The 21,753-nt window shown below is 40.6% G+C and overlaps 1 protein-coding gene across 1 annotated transcript in view; it reads left to right on the top strand.

Annotated features, from left to right (window-relative positions):
- Positions 1 to 4,218: 4,218 nt before the first annotated feature.
- The window catches only part of PITRM1 (pitrilysin metallopeptidase 1), a 29,927-nt gene continuing 12,392 nt past the window's right edge, over positions 4,219 to 21,753 (top strand). Inside the window, exons 1-14 of the mRNA XM_074574190.1 lie at positions 4,219 to 4,342; positions 4,704 to 4,806; positions 5,641 to 5,747; positions 6,708 to 6,859; positions 7,295 to 7,409; positions 7,529 to 7,625; positions 8,035 to 8,195; positions 9,474 to 9,600; positions 10,331 to 10,419; positions 10,998 to 11,126; positions 12,876 to 12,989; positions 13,429 to 13,525; positions 18,422 to 18,556; positions 20,506 to 20,644. Coding sequence (XP_074430291.1) covers positions 4,296 to 4,342; positions 4,704 to 4,806; positions 5,641 to 5,747; positions 6,708 to 6,859; positions 7,295 to 7,409; positions 7,529 to 7,625; positions 8,035 to 8,195; positions 9,474 to 9,600; positions 10,331 to 10,419; positions 10,998 to 11,126; positions 12,876 to 12,989; positions 13,429 to 13,525; positions 18,422 to 18,556; positions 20,506 to 20,644 — 1,612 coding nt within the window. The 5' untranslated portion in view covers positions 4,219 to 4,295. The remainder of the gene's footprint in view (positions 4,343 to 4,703; positions 4,807 to 5,640; positions 5,748 to 6,707; positions 6,860 to 7,294; positions 7,410 to 7,528; positions 7,626 to 8,034; positions 8,196 to 9,473; positions 9,601 to 10,330; positions 10,420 to 10,997; positions 11,127 to 12,875; positions 12,990 to 13,428; positions 13,526 to 18,421; positions 18,557 to 20,505; positions 20,645 to 21,753) is intronic.

Genomic DNA, 21,753 nt, shown 5'->3' with positions numbered 1-21,753 from the left:
TTCATTCCTTTTTCTACTGTAAAATCTTTGTGGGAAACATTCCCCTCTCTTTCACACTACCACGTCCTCGTTTAATAATCATCCGCCTGCCACAGACAGGAGTCCTGCTAACGGGCAGACAGTGTCTGGGATACCCCCAAGTCGCCTCTTCAGGCTAAAGAGACGTTTGTGAAGGTAGGAAGGAAGCAGACAAACAGCAGCAGTACAACCATCAGCGTCTGGCTCTGCCTCTTATTTGCCATCTTGTCTGGAAGAAAACATGGGCAGAGTAAATGAGGGGGTGTGCTGAGGCCTGAGAAGCTTTTCTCTCCACATGGCTTTGTAAAATACTGATTTTGGCGCCCTGCTGGCACCCATGGGGCAAAACCCTCAGCTCGCCTATGTTTTGTTATTGAAGAGAATACACTCAAAACCAGAAATGCACATAAGTAATTTTGGAAACAAAATTGATACACAAGTATCAATTAGTGTGTAGTGTCAATTAGAACTAGTAAGGTTCAGTGATGTTCAAGATCCAGCTGAAGCTGGGGTCGTGTTCATGTCCCCTCAAAGACCTGTTCTCACCAGACCCTCTCCCAGGGGGGTCAATGGGTGGTGATGGCAGGGAACGGAGGAAGAGGAGGGATCTGGGACACAAAAGCTCATTCTTCTCAACCCACTGACGGCCACACCAGTGTCATCAACTCCCTTCACAGACACTTTACTCATGGCCTTCAGAAAAGGGTTGACAGGCAGATAGTCTCCTCGTTATCCTGTCCACTGACAAAGCACAATTTCTGACCTAACAACAGTATCCCCTTTAAATACCTATCTTTCAGTAGACCTTGAGCATAGCCTTTTTTTCTTTAACTTCTGCTGACTTTCATAAGGAATTTTATTTTCCTTCCGACAACACGTAGTACAGGGCTGTGCAGAAAATCACCGGTCTCTCCCCTGGGAGGGTGAGGCAGTCACAGAGGAAACAATCGTTATTAACTTTATCCCTGAGAAAACCCTAGAAGAAAGCTGCAGGTGCAGGGACAGTCTATGGTCTGTGCAGGGAGAAATGTTGAGCTCCAGGCATGCTTGGGAGGGGACACCAAGGAAAATATAGTTTTCCAGCTGTAACAAGAATCTACCAAGTATTTTTTCAGAGATTTTAACTTGGCAAAATCAGGGCCTTATTGTCCATGAAGATAAGAAAAGACGCACTTGAGAAGCCGGAGGGGACCACCTTCTGCTCCAGAGGATAAGGAATGAAACTTCTTAGTTAAACACAAAATAGCATTTTCATCCCGAACAGTTTTAGTTGAATTTTTTGAAATAAACAGTTTGTGCTGGCATGGGACTCTTTAGCCCAAATATTTAATTTAGATAAACTGGTAACTGATTGAAAACAAAATCTTTTGAAGGAAAATAACACTAAGTAAAGGTATTTCTCTAGTCAGACACTGAGGATTCAACTGTCATCTCACTTTCATTAATGGAAATGCTCTTTGAAGTGACTGCAGTTACATAGAAATTGTCACTAAATAACTGTAAGAAAAATTTGGTCATGATAGTCCAAACAGGTTTATGTCACTTATGCAGACAAGCTGACCAAGATCATTTTATACCTGTCATGCTATTTACATGGTAGTGAGGTTTTTCTGAATTATGCTTAAGATCCAAAAGTCATGTTTACGAAATTATATATATACACACCTGTGTGTGCCTGTACATTCTCAAATAATATAATGCACCAGTCTTACAATACCAGAGCAGCAGTAAACTTACACAGCAAGAAAATGATGAAAAAATACTGTAACAGATCAGTTTCTGTTCCGTTTCCCAGAAGAAAAGCTCTGATGTACAAAATACATCAAAGACAATAGCAGGATAAAGAAAAAAATATTTTAAAGTTGTCTAAGGGGTAGTACAAAAGACCTCCATTTTGTGATTAAATTTAAGTTTGGGAATGATGTTTGATGTATTTTGAAATTTTGCCCACTCAGATTGGTTAAGTTTGTGAAAGGTTGCCTGTCAAACGCTATGTCAGCACTATGAAAACAGACAGCCAGTAAATCATGCTTCCGATATAAACATCAACTAAAAATAAATAAATGTCTGCAGCAGAATGCCAGCCTGATGTTCCATTAAGATGAATGTTGTAAACCATGAAGCAAACTAAATATTGATGACAAGAAACCTGTAAAAAGAGATGGTAGCCTATGGTCAAATCAGGAAACTGTTAGTAAAACTAAGGAACTGAACAGTCAACAGAAAAAACAGTATAGTCTCTTAAAATAAAAATTGCTGCAAGTTAATCTTGTTGGGACTAATAATAAACCATTTAGAAATATTTGAAAATTGAACCATGCAGTTGTAAACTCATGGTTCTATGTGAGTCTCAGAAGTACTTCTTTTAACATGCTTATTCTTTTGAGAACATTGTACATTTTATGTTTATGTCATTGTTTGGTTTTAGCTTGAAAAAAACATAAAGTTCCCATCAGGACTGGTTCTTCATGGCGTTAGAAACATATTTTACAGAAACATACACTGGAACATACACTGAAAAGAAGCATATACTGGAAGCAGCTCCTATAAAAGTGGTGTGACTTGATTCTAATCTGAAAACACAGGAAAAAAAAGGACAAAAACCACAGGAGGTGAAATGGTAGAAGGCAGGGAGGAAATCAGGTATAATGAAAACAGGAAGCAAACAAATTGCATTTGCGAATACACAGCATCTAAGCTTTACTTGAAAGTTACCGGACCTTTTCACTAGCCTTAAAAAGGAATGAGAAAGATACGTAATTAAGATAGACGACAGGTTATATAGGTTAATGCACAACATCCCGACTTTAACTGCAGCAAGTTATTGGCTTTTTTATTTAATTTAAAAATTAATGAAATGGGAGAATTGCATGGAAAACACAAATGAGAAAAGCAGAGGAAAGGGAAGGCGCGGGAGCGCTGAGGAGCCATGCAGCCAGCGGGGAGGTCGAGGGCATGCTTTAGGGCACCGGCAGCAGGGGCAGGAGGGCAGGAGGGCAGGCAAGTCCCCCAGGGATGACAAAACCCCTCTGGTGACCGTTCATGGGCAGCAGCAGAAGGCAGACAGCTGCACGCTGGGCAGCGAAGAGGACCAAGAGGTCAGAGACAGTAGAGACAAAAATTCCCAGGATACTTTAAATTCAATTTTTTTCAGTTAACATCGTAGCCAAAGAACTGAAGACAAGTGGCGTCGGATGTGCCGAGCACCTGTTGTTCACTCTGGTGTTGTTTAAAATCCCACGTAGTTGCCTCTTTTGGCATCAGGCCTTTTATGTCTAAATAGATAATTGGTCTCTCGTGTTCAGGAAGGAGGGACTGGTAATTTGGTGGCTGTACTCCACAGAGGTGCTGGCCTTCTGGGAAACCTCATGAACGTGTGATGTGAAATCAAGTTAGTATCTAAAGATTAGATTAGTTTGCAAAATGGAAGGAATAAAAGCCAAGGCATGTACTAGCACTCTCCTGGTGGGTATGACGACGTCCTTCAAATCCCCGCCCGAGGTCCCGGTTGCGACCCTGGCCGGGAGAAGCACGTCTCCCTCCCTGTGGGTTTCTCCGGCCCGCCGTGACAGGCCTCGCGCAGCAGACGGAGGCTCCGCACACGGACACCACTGCGCGGCTACAGCCCGGTGTGATTTCCCACTTGAGCCTGCTCACTTTGCTCATTTTCCTCACGCAACCTTCGCATAAAAATACTCAGATATGTCGGCAAGATGTGGGCAAGGAGAAACACAGCCCCCAAGACACATTTATCTTGGTGTTGCGTGGTTTGTGCTTTCTTTTTTTCAATTTGAAAAACAAACAACAGGCGCTGCTCAAAGGTCGCTCCCTTCAGAACCAACATGGCTTTTCATTTTCCTCAGAACTTCCTGAACAGGCACAGACACTTCCAAGAGATTCCTCCCCCCCGCCAAGGTCAACCCTCCCCAAAAAGGCGAATATTTTGGGGTTGTGTGTCCCCCTCAAGGCCCCGCCGTCCCGCTGAGGGCCCCGCCGCCGCTAAGGCCTCTCCCTGCCGAGGGCCCAGCACCCTCCGCCACCGCCCAGCCGCCCCCCAGGGCCCTGCAGCGGGTTCCGCCGCCGCCGCCCGGCCCGGCCTGGGGCGGTACAGAGCAGCCCCTCCGCCGCCACGCTCCCCGGGCCGGCCGCCGCAGCGCAGGGCGGGACGCGGCGGGGCGGGCGGAGCCTCCCGCCGCCGCCAATGCGGGCGGGAGCCGCGGCGCCTGCGCCGGTCCGGCTCTGCGGCCCGGACTGACCCGCTGCCGAGGCGCTTAGCCATGTGGAGCCGTTACCGGGCGGCCGGGAGGCTGCTGAGCCGTGGCCGGTGAGGACGGGGAGGGAGCTGGGGGCAGCGAGCGGGGGGCCCCGCTGGTGCCTTCCCCGGCCGGTCTCTCTGCCGGCGCTCCGCGGGGGAGGCGGCCCGTCCTCAGCTGCCCCGGGCCCCGCCGCTGGCCTGGGCGGGCTCCGCGCCGCAGCCGCCTCCTTCAGGCGCTTCCGAAGGACGGGGAGCGAGGTGCTGCGGCCGGGCCCGGGCGACCCCGGTGCGGGCTGGGGCTGTCCCCCCTCCCGAGGAGCCGGCGGGACCCGGGGCCGGGCGGTTGCGGGCTCCTGGGCCCCCAGGGTGGGGATGAGGCACCGTGTCCCTGGTGGGAGCGTGTTTGGCTTCAAGGGAAGTGTTGTTTCAGGTGCTTGAATCAGAAGTCGTGGAGGTGGAAGGGCGTTTCTGCTAACGAAAGGGCGCTGCAGTACAGGGTCGGGGAGCGAATCCATGGGTTCACTGTGGAGCAGGTAAGCGTCGCCCTGCAGGTCCCCTGTGTTTGTATAGAGACGTTTTCCCTTGGTTGGAAAGCGCCTAAGTGGGGCCAGGAGGCTGCACACTAAATATTGGCGTAGATGCTTTGGGCGATCAGTTAAAAATGATACAGTAATTACTTTCAGTTACATCTCTACAACCAAATCCTTTAGGGGCATTAACACATGTTCTTGTAGGGACCTGACTCTTCTAGAGTAAATAATGTACCCTGGGGGTTTGTGTGTCTGCTACAGATGTTGAGCATTCAGTGTGGTCTTCTAAAAGTCCTGACAGATAACTGAACTTTACCATGTGCTGTTTTCTGAAATACATTCAAGTAATATTTTGTCTCCTAAGCCACTTTTAATACCTTTGTTGAGAACCTGCAACAGAAATAATATGTCGAATTTCTTTTCACTTTTTTAAAGCAAAAAGCAGAAGCAGAGAGTAAAGGTAATTTGCAAAACGTGATTGCTAGTGACAGAGTGGTAGAACTGTATTCCTTGATTTTTCTTTTGCTGCTCTAACCATTGACATTTGAATATATACCTTTTCTTTGTATTTCTGGTTGAATTGTTCTGGTCTTAATATCTATACCAGAAGAGTATAGTTCTTTAGTTGTAGTGTATTTTAGGGTTTTTTAAAACTTTATTTTCTGCTTGCATACTTTTTTTTTTCCTCCCACAAACCATAGGAACAAAGAATTTATTTAATACTGTATATTGCACAATTATATACAGGATCAACAAACTGATCATTGCTATATCATCCATGATATACTTGACCTAGTTGCAGTCACACTGTAATACAGATGTTTTCTTCCAATGCAGGTGACAGCTGTTCCTGAGCTGTTCCTCACTGCAGTGAAGCTTAGTCATGACAGTACAGGAGCCAGGTATCTACATGTGGCTCGAGAGGACTCCAATAATCTGTTCAGGTAAAATATTAATATATGTATAGCACATTCCATCTCAGCATCACCTTGTTGTTTCTAAATTGTAATCCAGTTTCATAACTGGATTTTTCTGTGATAACAAAGAGGATAGTACTTCCATTGTGGGATTTCCTTAGAGTTTTTCAGGTCAGAACAGACGTCGTGAGGCCTGTTGTTCAGTCTGCTGGTCGAAACAGGGTCAGCGCTTAATTCAGGTGTAGTTCCTTAGGCATTTATCCGGGTGAAAATTTCCAAAACCAGAGATTCTACAATCTCTTTGGGCAACCTGTTCGCAATGTTTTACTGTCTGTATGGTGTTTTGGGGGTTTTTATTCTTTTTTCTTTAATATCAAGTTGGAACCTTCCTTGCTTCAGTTTATGAACATTGTCTCTTGTCCTTCTGTCATGCATATCTATGCAAAGAACCTGTCATCATTGTAACCTCCTTGTAGGTGTTGGAAGGCAGCTGTTGAGTACCCTTGAGGCCCTTCCTTCTGCCGGTTTCCTCAGCCTCTTTTCACAGGTCATGTGCTCCAGCCTCTGACCGTTTTTGTGGCTTTCCACTAAACTACTTCAAGTTTGTTATCATCTCTTTATTGGTGAGATGAAAACTGGACCTTCCAATAAATTGCCTTATAGTTGCAAGATGTAAACCAGTTCTTTTTACCATAACCTTCCATGAATTTTTTTCTGGGGTTTTGGCTAAAAAAGAAGAGTGTGTGGTTATGTGCTGAAAGCTTCTGTACCACCTCCAGAAGTAGAAGTGCAGAGGTTATACACCTTCTAGAAGAGGTGGCTGAGACTCAAGAGTCTTTCTTAAGAACTCAGTAACTCTGCATCCTGCTGTATGCCGTGTTAGTTACTAGGCAGTGTTAATGTTCCCATAAGTCTCAATTGCAGGTAGGAGATGGGTGGACTTCTCATCACAAATAACTGCACGCCTCTCTGTGCTCTCTCTTGCAGTATACAATTCCGAACCACTCCAATGGACAGCACTGGGGTCCCGCATATCCTCGAGCACACTGTGTTATGTGGTTCTCAGAAGTATCCTTGCAGAGATCCGTTCTTTAAAATGTTAAATAGGTCACTGTCCACTTTCATGAACGCATTCACAGGTGAGCCCAAAGAAAATAATGCCACTTGAAATGCCTGAGGTTTTACTGCAGTAGAGCTGTCTGTTGGCTCTCCTTAATTTCCCTTTAGAGAGCCATTATTATTAAGTGTGAAAGTTGTGAGAAATTAAAAAGCTAACAAGGCAAGACAACAAAATAGATCTTGTTCATTTGGCAGTTACAAAGTCCCAATAGAGGTGGATCTTTATAGTATACAGCCATGCATTTAATTATTTTTATATATGGCAAAAGCCAAGTTTTCATGGTAAAATAATTGCAGTGTTAAACTTCTTTGTATTCTTCAGGAAAAATATGTGTCATTTAGTAATTTTTTTCTCTTCCAGTTATTTATGTAGAGGGGACATTAAAAAGAAATGAGGGAAAAATGCATCTCAGACTTCCTAAAATTCTGATCTTTTTATGTTTGTTTATACGCAGCTAGCGATTACACACTCTATCCGTTTTCAACACAAAATCCCAAGGATTTTCAAAATCTTCTGTCAGTGTACCTGGATGCAGCTTTCTTTCCGTGTTTGCGGCAACTAGATTTCTGGTAAGATGTGGACAGCTTGAGATGTATGTAAACCTTAAATTAAAAAAAACAAACAAACCAAAAAAAAACCAAAAAAAACCCCTCAAACTCACACTACTTCCTGTTATTAATTTTTTCAGGCAAGAAGGTTGGAGGTTAGAACATGAGAACCCAACTGATCCTGAGACACCTCTAGTTTTCAAAGGAGTTGTTTTTAATGAAATGAAAGGGGCGTTTGTAAGTTTTGTGAATTTTTGTTTTAAGATCTTATATGTGGTGAAGTGGGTTCAGCGGTGGGTTATCAATGGCATTATTGCACCAGAGATTTCCATTCCTCCTTTGTGAAATTTAAGTCCTCAGTAAAGTCAGCAGTCTGTTACATGGCTATTCTTAAAGTTAGCATGTTGAAAGTTTATTTGCATATAAAAGAGCACCATGCTAATTGATTTTAGTGTCAAATTTTCTTTTAAATTGACATGATAACATAGCTAGTTTTATCCAAGTACGTGGGACTACAGAACAAAATACTTATGCGAGAAGGCGCTCTTGTGTAAGTTAAGAGTTCTGAGGTCATCTTATTGATCACCTTTAATTTTTAAAATGTGGTTTGATGACTTTTACTGAAATGTGGTGTTTTCCTCTTAAGACAGATAATGAGAGGATATTTGCACAGCACTTGCAGAATAAAATCCTTCCTGATCACACTTACGGTGTAGTATCTGGTGGAGATCCATTATGTATTCCTGATCTTACATGGGAGCAGCTTAAACAGTTCCACGCCACGCATTATCATCCAAGCAATTCCAGGTATCTGAAATTTGTGACTAACTTACTAGGTTATACAGTTTGTTAGCACTGCGTTCGTATTTTTTGTGAGGGAAAACCAGCAATACAGCGTTTCCATTCACATGGCCAGCAGCTCAGATAACCTGTGGCCTCCAGCAGCTAGGACAGCACTGAAGCAAGGAATTTGCTCCAGGGAGAGAAGTGAAGGGTGAATTGGAAGCAGGGGTTACTGAAAGAGAGATGGCTGATTTTTATTTTTCTTTTAGTACATCTGCCTGGAGGATTTGGTTTGGGGATTTTTGTTTACAGATGTTTCACCTTGAACTCAAATGGATTTGTGGGGAAATGGAACATACCAGTAAGTATTTGGTGATAATTTTAGGGAGTTAAAATACAAGTAGTGCAGATGAGTCTAGGGGTTCCTATCCTCCTTGAAGTGAACCCAGATTAAAAGTTATGAAAAGAAGTTACAAATGAATGGATGCTCATCTGCTCCTGAATCACATGTTACTGTATCAAGTTCTAAATAGTGGGTATTCTTTTGAGTCGGATACTAATTCTGTTGGTACTAATAAGGTATTTAGGCTAAAAGTAAATTTGAAAGTGATATGGAGGGAAATCTATAGTACCTCTGTTTCTTCTGTACGAAATTTGTGGTCAATGTGTTAGTCTGATTAATTCATTTATAGGACATAAGCTTGTGTCATGATAGTGAATTTACCATCCTTTGTTTTTCTCATCGTCCCAAGTGTTCTACTGTACTTGTGCTTAGATTTTAATGGGGGAATAACATTTATCTGAGACATGCCTACATACCTCGTCCTTATATTTAATCCAGCGGAAGTCATCAGTGTTTCTGTATCGGTAGACTGACCCAGCTGTGTTTTATACATCAGTTGAGATGTGGATCATCATGTTTTATACATTATGTGCGAAGACCATAAGAATTTTGTATTCTGAAACTTCAGAGCACTAGGATTCTGGCTTCAGTTACTAATATTTTTTCTTGGAACGTTGTATATTGCTGCAACTAAATGAAGTCTAATTTTTTGTGGCCTCTGAAGCATAAAACAGAAGCTGAAAAATGTGGGATTTTACCGGGCAATATGTGAATTTTATGTATATGGTGTCTTTAACCTAGGTGGGTCTTTAACCTAGGGACCTTACAAAGCATATTCCATTCCAGATGTGACTGAATGACTGGAAAATACATGAAATTCATAATATAATAAAAGCTGTTACTGTAAACTTTAAGTAAAATGTGATGCTTAATCCCAGTCTTTCATATGTGAAATGCAGATTTTTCACGTATGGTAATTTTCCACTGGAGCAACATTTGAAACAAATACATGAGGAAGCATTGATAAAATTTGGAAGAATTGAATCAAGAACTGATATCCCGAAACAGAAACTCTGGGAAAAGCCTGTAAGTAAATAGAACAAAACAAAACAAAAACCTTAAACGAAAAGAAACAGTGCACATCCAATCTTGGAATTGCAGAAACTGAATATAATAGGTTAACATTTTAGCCCAGCCTGCTGGAGTTTTTTTGTTGTTTGTTGGGTTTTTTTTTGTTTTGTTTCAAAGTGTGTTTTTAAATGAGCTGAAGTATTTTTATGTTTGTTTACATCAGGGAAAAAATACATTTACTTTTGAGCTTCAGTAATGTTATGATTGCATGCAGTTGTTTTTCTTATTTCCAGTTTTCAAGTCCCTCAGCATTTGGAGCAGTGAACCATTTATTATTGGAAAGCTTTTAGTGCTACTGTTAGAAATATTGATACTTAGTGTCAGGAAATATCCCTGCTAATGGTACCTAAACTTCCAAACATTGGTGTCAAAACCCACATATTCTATTCTCTCCCTCCCCCTCCCCCTTTTCCTCTCTGGCTTGTCCAGAAGCGTAAGCTCAGAGTGTTAATTATGGCCAGGTTTTCTAGATCCTCTCCTCTATTCTCCGCTTGTAAAAAAAATTGAGATACCACTCATATTTTTCAAGATATCCTGTGTTTGTGTATTTACTCGTGAATATTGAACTTAACTGAATTTTGAATCTTTGGAAGGAAGATGCTATGAAAGTGCAAGCAGTCATTTTTAATTTGTAACTTCTGCTCTGAGTTTAGTCTGCATCTAAGGTATTTATTATACTTTACAGAGAGAAGACAGTGTAACATGTGGCTTAGACTCATTTGCTTCCGATCCTTCCAAGCAGACAACTGTCAGCGTCAGCTACTTGTTGACAGAGTAAGTGTATCCAAATGAAATTCTGAATCAAAAGCTTATCTTAGAACTTTAAGCAAGATGCAGGCATATTTCATTTCCCTCAATCCCTCTTCATAAATGTCACCTTTCAGTTAAAGAATGCCATGGGAAAGATAGACAAATGAAAGTTTGTATATAGTAAATGAAAGTTTAATTACTAAGCAGAATTTGTCCTGTCTTTTTCTTTAGCAAATGGACATAAAGAAAATCAGCCATTATCTTACAGAACTCTTCAGTGGATTAGATTTTTGGGAATGCTGGCTTCCTCTCTTTCAACTTCTTGCCATGTGCAAGCTTTTCTGCATGACCCTACTACTAACTTTAACTACCTTTGCAGCCTAATTTAACTTGCTTTACTGCTAGTTATAGGAAGTGAAAGACATGGAACTCCCTTAGTTCCTTATGGTTTGGTGCAGTTTTCATAACTGACAATTATTTCTCCCTTGCTCCCTCTACATTGTTTTATAGAAGTAATTCTTCTGAAATTAACATAGTGATGAAACTGTGTGTCCCATATCCATAGGTTGATGTTTCTTTAAGAGCTATTAATTTTTCTTCAGTATTACAGACACTTTTGAAACATTTACACTAAGCCTGTTGTCTTCACTGTTGGTTGATGGGCCGAATTCTCCTTTTTACAAAGCCTTAATTGAGTCTGGTGTTGGTACAGATTTTTCTCCTGATGTTGGGTAAGTGTTGCAATTTATATTTCATCGCTATAAGCAATATTAGAAAAGTTACAAACCACTATTAAGTTGGGAGAAGTCATCTCTTACACAGGCAATTTATGCCAGAATAATTTTACTTTAATGTTAAAACATCTTAAGGGTTTGTACTGATGAACTATAAAGCATTCTCAACTGTAATTTTTGGCTTCCGAACATAATTCTATAGAAGCTACGTTAGTTTAAACAAAGTTGTACTATTTAGAGTTTATGAACAAGAAAAATGTGTAGATAAAAACATAGTATACCTTCCGTGCCCTGATTTACTAGGGATTTTCATCTTGACCATTTATTATTACTCAGAATAACTTGCTATCTCTTCTCTGTACTATGTTACCTTTGCTTTTTTGCGTTAATTCTGTGATTTAGTAGTAGGTAGGTTTGGCACAAATGTGCTTTTGTGCAGTTAGGTACCATTAACTTGCTGTCATCTCAGTACAAAAGGATATTTCTGCCAACACTTACTCAAACCGTAGCTCTTGCAGCCAGTCTTCTGAGCTCGCTCAGCGCTGCAGACTGAGGGTGGTTGAAGTGTCTTCACTCAGCTGCTCATCATAGTTTGCTTTTATTGTCAGCAGAAAGAAAGAAGTGCTTTCACGGCATGGTTCATCTGACTGATTTTTAGACTTGAGGATTACAAAAGTCATGCCTTCGTCTCCAGTGGCTGTCTCGGATGCTTGAGTGGGAAACCTTAATATACTCATCTATGATTTTTAATGCTTTAGGGTACTCTGCTGGCTTGAACTGTCTCTGCATGAAGTGACGGGCTTCCTACGAGTCCTGTGTTATGCATGCCGGTGCCATGGAGACATCTTAATCTCACAGGGCATGGCAGTATCGTGGCAGAAAATCCACGTTTAGACACCGAAGTAGTGTTTTGTGTTTTGTCTGCTGAGCCTTTTCTAGGTTGACTATATTAATATGGTGTTGAACCATGAAGTGAGTTGGCTTTAATTTGCCTTAGTGACTGTGCTGATAAAGCAGTCTAGAAGAATAAGTTTGAGTCCAGAGATTGGTATTCAGCACCTGAGTCTGCCATTGAGTTCCTTCGGTGGTTTTTAGACATGGAATAGTGGATATTTATAGAGTTGATGAGCACCTATTGCTTCTTGTTTGTTGGCTTTGGTTTGAACTGCTAGTGTCAATTTGTCTCTCTGAAGATGAGTTCTTACGGCTAATGCTGCCTGACAGCTTGGACAAAACTATCTTTACTTTTTTTAAGTACCATTGAAAATAATGGCAACAAATATGGCACACTTCACCTTCACCACTTACTTAACAAATGCTACTTTAAAAGTACACATTTAGAAGTACCATTCCACTCACCTGCTTAAGTAGAATATACGTGTTTGGCATTACAGGCAGCTAAAATTTTCACCTTAAAAAAAAAAAAGACTTCTTTACTGGAAAGAACTTACAGATTAATGGGAAGATAAAAAGAAAAGACCAACTTTTCTTCTGTAACTGTTTTTCTTTCTCTAATATCATATGCTGTATGTTTTCTTAACAGTGCACTACTACTGCAATAGAACAAAAAAATGCTTTTAAGTTCTCTTGCCTCTTTGATAATTATTTTTCTTTCTATCTAGCTTTTAAAATCCTGCGTGTATATGTGGAAATGACAGGTGTTTTTTCCCCTCCTTCTGCCTTTTCTGGCACGTTTAATGCTCAAGTTTTAGTACTTGTCACTGACTTGAATGTGTTTTATTCTAGGTTTAATGGCTCAACAAGAGAAGCTTATTTCAGTGTGGGTCTACAGGGTATTGCTGAAAGAGACATTGATACTGTGAAACAGATAATCGCTAGAACAGTTGATGAAGTTATTGAGTGAGTAATGCTGAATTTTTGAGAATACTGTTAGTTCTTTCATACAGTCTTTTACAATTAGATATTAATAATATGGTAATAAATATGCATGTAATAATAACGGGCATATATATAATAACATGCCTTAAAAATTGAGTTATGTTAAAATAAATGCACCAAAGAAGCAGTAATATTGTTCAATACTCTTAAAACTTGTATCTGCTACTTCCTCTGTTGTTGCATATCCATCAGCATAACCTTCAGGAGTCTAATTATATTAGTGCAGTTTCACTAAATGACACACTATGATAACATTATTTCATATCAATTTTAATTCGGTGTGGAAGACATTATGTTGTAATGCTTCCTTTATCGATGTTATAATTCATTTTCATAACTTCACTTAAAGTGATTAGTGTTAATGGATATGATTTCCTTCTCTCATCACCCCTTCCCAAAGGAAAGGATTTGAGGAAGATAGGATTGAAGCTCTTCTTCACAAAATTGAAATCCAGCTGAAGCACCAGTCCACGAGTTTTGGACTTGCCCTGACATCTGTAAGTCTGTATGCGTGCACGTGTGTGGTGCTTTTTTAGGTATGGATGAGCAACCTACTTTCTACATCTTTATGAAATATGAGGTCATTTTGTAGACTCTTGGTATGCAAAACTTTTCACTGAAAGGCTTTTCTTTTGTCGTCTCATGTACATCTTTCTTCCTTCTTTTCAGCCACCTTGAAACTATTACTGGACTCCACACTGTATGAAAGAATCAGGCAGTGAGCCTGTTGTCTTCACTTGAATACTAGCTTTGATTGCAGTAGCACTGATTAATTCTGTAAGATAGGCATGCCGTACTGCCTCTTGGAGCTGTATGTTTTGTCCAGATGCCTATGTAACTTTAGAAGTCAAGCAGAAGAACTATGTAGGGTTGTACTGCTGTAACTTAATTTCAAGATTCACAAGTGAGAATTTACACTAATTCAATTCTTGGCTTAAAATTTTGATACCAAAGCTGTTACGGAAGATGTTTTCCACAGCAGAATGTGGTGTCTAAAAAATCCGCAAGTCATAAATTTGGGAACAAGTTAGCTGCAGTATTTGCAGTCACTTCGGAGATCAGGGCCTCCTGCTGCCACTCATTCTCCGGTGTCCTCTGTTTCTTTCTGTTCTGCAGCAAATTCAGTTACTTAGCAGTTCTTCTGCTTTGTGTCTTTCAAGTGTTCTATATTCTTCAGCATGAACAGTTCATTCCGTTGGCTTACAAAGTTAGGTAAAGAAGCGGAGCCCTGGATTAACATGAGACTTGTAAATGGGAGAGCACAACCAAGAGCTGTTTCAAATCAGATTGCCGTAGAGTGAAACGGACAAATTGTGGATATTTAATTTCCTGTCATGTGTTGTAGTAGAATCTGGAAAAATGTGCCTGATTTTGGTAGCCAATGCTTTCTAGCATGTTTTCAGATTGTGTGCGTAATTCTCTCTGGTGAAATATTTATGCATATACTTTATTTTTGAATAGTTTTAAGTCTTGAAGTTGATTAAGCTGTTAGGACTCAATTCTAGAACAGAATGCTCTTAATTCTTGCTTTTGCAGACCAGTCATCCAGTGTTCGTTGTTAATGCTCCCCTAGAGGAGGGTTATATTTCAGTTCGTTTCCCTGAGGTCATGTTTTAGAAGTTGACCTTGAAAAGGGCTGAAAAGGATCTAGATATAACTAAAGTAATCATAGAATGGTTTGGATTGGAAGGGACCTTTAAATGTCATCTAGTTCTAACCTCCCTGCCATGAGCAGAGCCATCTTCACTAGACCAGGTTGCTCCAAGCCCTATCCAACCTGGCCTTGAACACTTCCAATGATGGGGCATCCACAACTTTGTTCCAGTGTCTCATCACCCTCAGAGTAAAGAATTTCTTTTTTATGTCCAATCTAAATCTACCCTCTTTTGTTTTAAAACCGTTGTTCGTTGTTCTGTCAGTACAGGCCTTGGTAGAAAGACTCTCTTACAAGTCCCCTTCATATACTGAAAGGACACAAGGTCTCCCCAAAACCTCTTCTCCAGGCTGAACAACCCCACCTCACTCAGACTTCAGGTGGGGTCTCATGAGAATGGAGTAACGGGGGAATCGCTTCCCTCAGTGTGCTGGCACGCTTCTTTTGATGCGGTCTAGATACAATTGGCTTTCTGGGCTGCAAGCGTACAATGCAGCTTCATACCCAATTTTTCATCTACCAATATCCCTAAGCCTTTTTCTGCAGGGCTGCTTTCAAACCATTCATCATCCAGCTTGTACTGATTACTTCGTCGTTGCCCAAGCATAGGTACAGGACTTTGCACTTGGCTTTGTTGAACTTCAGGAGGTTCACATGGGCTTGTTCCTCAAGCCTGTCGTAGTTCCTCTGGATGGCATCCCATCCCTCAACTGTTATCAACTGCACCGCTCAGCCTGGTGTCATCTGCAAACTTGCTGAGAGTGCATTCTGTCCCACTGTCTGTGTCATTAACAAAGGTATTGAACAGTATCAGTCCCAATACAGACCCCTGAGGGACAGACACTACTTGTTACTGTTTTCCATTTGGATGTTGAGCCATTGACCGCAACTGTTTGGACGCGGCCATCCCGCCAGTTCCTTATCCGTCAAATAGTCCATCTGTCAAACACATATGTCTCCAATTTAGCAAGAAGGGTGTTGTGTGGGATTGTGTCAAAGATCTTACAGAAGTCAAGATACAGGACATCAGTTTCTCTTCCCTTATCCACCAGTGCAATCACTCCATTGTAGAATGCCACCAGATTAGTCAGGGACGATTTGCCTTTTGTGAAGCCGTGTTGGCTATCACAGATGACACCATGTAATTTTAAACACTGTGTGGTAAGAATTCTCTAACTTCCATGCTGTATTCCAGTGCTGTGCTAGCTTTACCAATTAGAAGGACTTTCCTCTGTGTGATGTATGACAGGTGAACCATTGGCTGAAGGCTGGGGCTCAAAGAGTTCTAGCAAATGATGTAACGTCTGGCTGGTGGCCAGGCACTAGTGGTGTTCCCCAGGGCTCAATTTTAGGGCCAGTTCTTTTCAATGTTTTTATCAATGACCTGGACGCAGGAGTTGAGTACGCGCAAAGTACATTTGCTGATGATACTAAATCAGGAGGAGCTGTCAATTGCCTTGAAGGGTAAAGAAGACTTACAGAGAGATCTTGATAGATTGGAGCATTGGGCAATCACAGACTGTGTGAAATTTAACAAGGACAAATGTGGATTCTGACCTGGGACAGTATAATCCTGGATGTACATAAAGACTGAGGGATGAGGCTGGAGTGCAGCCCTGCAAGAAAGGGGTCTGGGAGTGTAAGCTCAACACGAGTCACATAAAGTCAAAAAAAGGCAACTTGCATGAAGGACAGTATAGCTGACTGGTCAAAGGAGGCTATTGTCCCACTACGCTCAGCATTGGTGTGGCCTCACCTTGAGTATTGTGTGCAGTTTTGAGCTCCATGATATAAGAAGGACATAAAAATATTAGAACATGTCCAAAGGAGGGCAGCAAAGATACTGAAAGGACTAGAGGGCATGATTTATGAGGAGCTGCTGAGGGTATTAGGTTTGTTCAGCTTAGAAAAGAGGAGGCTGAGGGGTGACTTCATTGCTATCTAGAACTTCCTCGTGATGGGGAGCGGAGCAGGGGGTGCTGGTCTCTTCTCTCTGGTGTCCGGTAATAGGACATGAGGAAATGGCTTCAAGCTGCGTCAGGGAAGTCCAGGTTGGGTATTAGGAAAAAGTGCTTCATGGAGAGAGTGGCCAAGCACTGGAACAAGCTCCACAGGTGTTCTGGTTTTGGCTGGGATAGAGGAAAATCTGTTCATAGTAGCTTGTATGGGGCTCTGTTTTGGATTCGTGCTGATTACACAGGAATGTGTTAGCTGTTGCTGAGCAGTGTGTACACAGGGCCAAGACCTCTGCTTCTCACTCCTCCAACGAGGTGGCTGGGGGAGCACAAGAAGTTTGGAGGGGACACAGCTGGGACAGCTGACCCCAACTGACCAAAGGGATGTCCCATACCATATGATGCCGTGCTCAGCAATAAAAGCTGGTTGAAGAAGAAGGAAGGGGAGATGTTTGGAGTTAGGGTGTTTGTCTTCGCAAGTAATCATTACGTGGGATGGAGCCCTGCTTTCCTGGAGATGGCTGAACACCTGCCTGCTGATGGGAAGCAGTGAATGAATTCCTTGTTTTGCTTTGCTAGCATTCACAGCTTTTGCCTTACCTATTAAACTGTCTTTATCTTAACCCATGAGTTTTTACTTTTACCCTTCTGATTTTTCCCTCCATCCCACTGTGAGGGCAATCCCAGCGAGCAGCTGGCTGGGATTAGACCATGACACCAAGGAAGTGGTCATGGCCCCAAGCCTGTCAGTTCAAGAAGCGTTTGGACAACGGTCTTAGATATGTGGTTAAACTTTTAGATTGCTTACTGAGAACCAGCACTGGGTTGTAATGACCCCATGGAAGCCTCAAATAAGGAGTGACTTATTTCAGGAGAGTTAACTGGAGCATATTATAAAAGAATAGTATTCTTGAAAACACATCAGGGAATTTCCACAGAATAGATGATAATAGATATGACTGAAAAAGTCTGGAAGGCTTGTAATACTGCTTGTAATTAAAGAGGTAAGGAAAGAGAAGGTGGTTTTGACAGTTCCGATGCATTTGTTTTCTATGTGCTTTTAAGGCTTTTTATTTCAAATGTCTTGGGATTTTTTTTTGTTTTGCTTTGTTTCATTTTTCCCCCATTTACACAGAGTAAAAATGAGAAGGTTTTGATATTTTGCCTTGTGGTGTATTTGAAGAACTTTCAACAGCGAATCAAGCAAACTTAATAGTCTCAAACAAGAGAATAAACTTAGGATAAAAATCCTTCCAAAAGAAATATCCTGGGGATATTTCTGGTTATTTAGTATTTTCTTTTCCCCAAAGTCATGTCTATGTTATACGTTTGAGTTACTTCATTACAAATAATTTCATCTGACATATACAATAAATGGATAGACTATAATATTTATGTACTACTTTGTCTCTACTGCCTGTGCCTCTTTTTCTTCTTTCTTGGTCTGAAAAATGAATTTATTTTAAATGGGAGAAGGGAAAGAATATTACAATAGATTTCTAGAATATAGATACATGCACTTCTGCAAAAGAAAGAAAAAAAAAAAAGTGATTTGGTCTGATAAAATGAGAGAAGGGAGAGAACAGGGGACAGATGATGACAAGAATACTCTTTTAATCTGAACAAATATTTCAGCTTTTTTTTTCTGCTCCAAATATATTAGAACTACTCATTATGTCTGCTATTCAAATATAAATGATAAGATGGTTATGGAACTTAGATGCTGTCAGTTATAAAAATTCAGATGGGTTGTCCTGCTTACCTAATTATTCTTTCCCATTCAGTATATTGCCTCCTGCTGGAATCAAGATGGGGATCCCGTGGAGCTTCTGAAGGTTGCAGATAAAGTCTCTCGGTTCAGGCAGTGCCTTAAAGAAAATCCCACATTTCTTCAGGAAAAAGTTAAAACATATTTTAAGGTAGGAAAACTTACAGAAAAATATCTGCAGTACTAATTTTTAAATTATGATTTTTGTATTAAAAATTAAACTGAATGCTATTTTTTCATAACCGTACTGTCTATTTTTAGGTGTAGGTGAACAGCAGCGTTTTTGAATGAAGCGTGTTAATTTTAAGTGGTTGAAGTGAAAACTTTTCAGAACTGGAAAAATCAGCTGGTTAGACATTTGGAAACATGCATATTAGAACATTGATAAAATGCTAATGCTTTATGAACTGTGATGCCTGAAGCTATAAAAGAGCACATAGGTATTTCCTAATGAGAAGCTCAAACGTAGACAACTACAGACCTAGTTCTGTGTTCCTTAGTGTTGGCATAGCAAGATGTATCTCTTCTTCCTTGAAAAGACGTTGGTTATAAGTAAGATTGTTCTGGTGCCCCTCATGTTCGCTGAACTGCTGTCTGAATTTTGCTGTCAGCGCTAATTGCTTTCTGCCCTTTTTCTTGGTTTCCTCTCTGTATGTTCTACTGGAGTTCTTGAAGAAATAAAAACAATAAAGGCATTGAATAGTTCTGAAGCCCTGAATTAGCTAATGCCAGAAAGAAAAAAAAATCCAGTGATAGCAGTGCAAAAGTGGGTTTGAGTTTGGGGTTATTTTTTGGTGTTTTTGTTTTGTTGGTGGGTTTTTGGTTTTGTTTGAGGTTTTTTCCCCCCAAATTGTTGAAGTCGTTTTGAAGGGCAGATCTATTGTAAGTAACTGCCAAGCTGATTTAATAGTGAGTAAATGTTAGTTATCATATACTTAAGGCAACAAAATACAGTAGCATCAATTGAAATCTGTTTTCCTAAAGGCATTATTAGCATCTGGAAGTAGTAGGGGGCTGTTAAGGTTTTGGCTTTTGTAGGGAAGAAATACAGATGCAGTATTTTTGAGAAAGTCCTTTAGTACGCAGTTCTGCTGAGGGTGCTCAGGGAAAAACATGACTCAGTAGGAAGTAATGAGAATAGTTGGATGTTTTTTGTATCAAGATTATTACGTTGTACATTGTGCCTAGAGATTAATAAAGAGGGAAGGCCAGGAGCAAAGGAGAGAATGCTGTTCATCCTGTCCATTTTACTATGCCTAGTTAATTTTGCAGTTCCTTCTTCAACTCTGTAGTCAATTAGGTTTCTGTATTATTTCCACATAAGCACAATAGAGATAAACTCATAAAACAGAATCCGATTACATTGTTCCAAATTATTGGCAGTATCTGTCAGTGACAGATGTTGCTTTTTGACTTCTACTTTGAAATGGGCAATTTTTGAGGTCGCTATCTTTTGAATAGCCTCCCAGTATTATATAAAATGGAAGCTGCTTGAGTAATTTTGTTATTAAAATTCCACAGTCCAGTATAAACATAGAGAAATTCAACAGCAGTTGTGACACTTGCATAATGCATGGAGTTCTCTGGCAGCAAGGCTGATGTAAAGCATTTCCGAGCAGGATAAGGCATGCATATTTTACATCATATGGGATCTCTGTGCACTCAAGCTTGGACAGGTTGAAAGAGGTGTTTAATGAAACCCTCTTGCATTTAACCAGCTTCCCTATCTTAGAACATTATCCAGATAAAACTTGTGGCATGCTGCTATATAGTGTTATGTACAGTTCTTTAACCTTGATTTAATTAAACTAACGAGTACTGTGTGCTGTTGAGGGATTCTGACTCTATACTAAAATTTCACAGAAGGTTGTTCGTGCTGGTGCTTGTGGTGAGCTGCCTCTCTTCCCCACCCTTGTAGCAGACTGTTTTGTATGAAATAAAGAATTTAAATTGCCTGTTTGTGATACTTTCGATAATATGCTGGGCAAATGGTGCGCAAACTGCTTCTGTCTACTGCTGATGAAGGAATAATCTGAGGCAAAACAGGACAAAGTTGCCCTCAAAATTAATAATGCTTTGTTTTGGGATATATTTCTGCAGGATAATCCGCATAGATTGACTCTGTCAATGAGTCCAGAGGAAGACTACCATAATAAACAAGCAAAAAGGGAAGCAGAAAAGCTGGAAAAAAAGGTCAATGCTCTTTCTGAAGAAGAAAAATCCCAAATCTTTGAAAAAGGTTAACTTGCCTTTTCGTATTCTTATTTCGGTAACTGCTTAAAACCACAGTTTTTTTAACTGGTGTTCTGAAGAATATCTTAAATTCTCAGGCACTCTCCAGTATTTGCTCTGAAAGGGATGACTTTTTTTTTTTTTTATTGGAAGCTCGTGTATATGTGTAATGGGGCCATGCAGTGTAGTGTTTACACTGCAGTGTATGATTGGTACATTCTATTAGTTTTAACACTCAAAAACAGAATGATCAATGTCTCCAGTAGGGCAGAATAAAGGAAATTGTCTTAAAATATTGTTCTTCTTATTCCTTCCCATGTTAACTTGTACTAAGTATAAGATAAATTCCACTATTTACCTTGAAGCTGTTTATTTTTGAGCATATGAGGTCTGGTCCATGCTCCTATAAAACTTATTTTGTAATTTTATTTCTTATCTTTTCTACTTAAACAGCCAACTATAAAAATAATCTTGTGTTCAATTTATTCTGGGCAATAGTTTAAGCTTGGAAGCCCTGTGCAGTCGTCGAAATTTGTGAAAACAGTGATCTAGTCACAGAAATCCTCCAAAAGAGTGGAGTTAATCTTCTGAAGCTTTAGTACTAGGCAGGGGATAGGGGAGCAGAAAATCAGATGAGGCTTTCTACTTGCAGAGATAAACTGGAGAGTACTTAGAGGCGACCAGCGAGAATCTCAAAGAGGCTGAAACGTAAAATTAAACACAACAACTTAGCTGCATCAGAGTACTGACAGAGCACTTGAGTAAGAACTCGGGGCGGGGAATGGATTTGAAAGAAGTGTCTTACCTGCAAGGTCTGGGTTGCCTGAGTTGGTGTTCGCGGAGCTGGGTGACGGGACAGGCTGGCAGATGCCACTTTGTCAGGGTTTAAATTGCATGTTACTGTAAACAGGATGTGAAGGGGGGATTGGAAAGAGAATTTACAAAGACACAGTGTTCTGTTTGTCGTTGCCACGTGATAATCTGCAGAATTTGTTTCAGTAAAATATTTGAAAGAACAGTTGATAGAAAATGCTAAACTTAAATGCTTGTGTTTTTCTGATCTGTGTCACCTCAACAGGTTTAAACAGTACTTTCACTAAAAGCTGGAAATGACAA

The sequence above is a fragment of the Larus michahellis genome, chromosome 2, assembly GCF_964199755.1.
Source record: "Larus michahellis chromosome 2, bLarMic1.1, whole genome shotgun sequence".
Classification (NCBI taxonomy): domain Eukaryota; kingdom Metazoa; phylum Chordata; class Aves; order Charadriiformes; family Laridae; genus Larus; species Larus michahellis.
The sequence above is the reverse complement of the archived record's forward strand: the minus strand, read 5'-3'. Positions and strand labels throughout refer to the sequence as shown.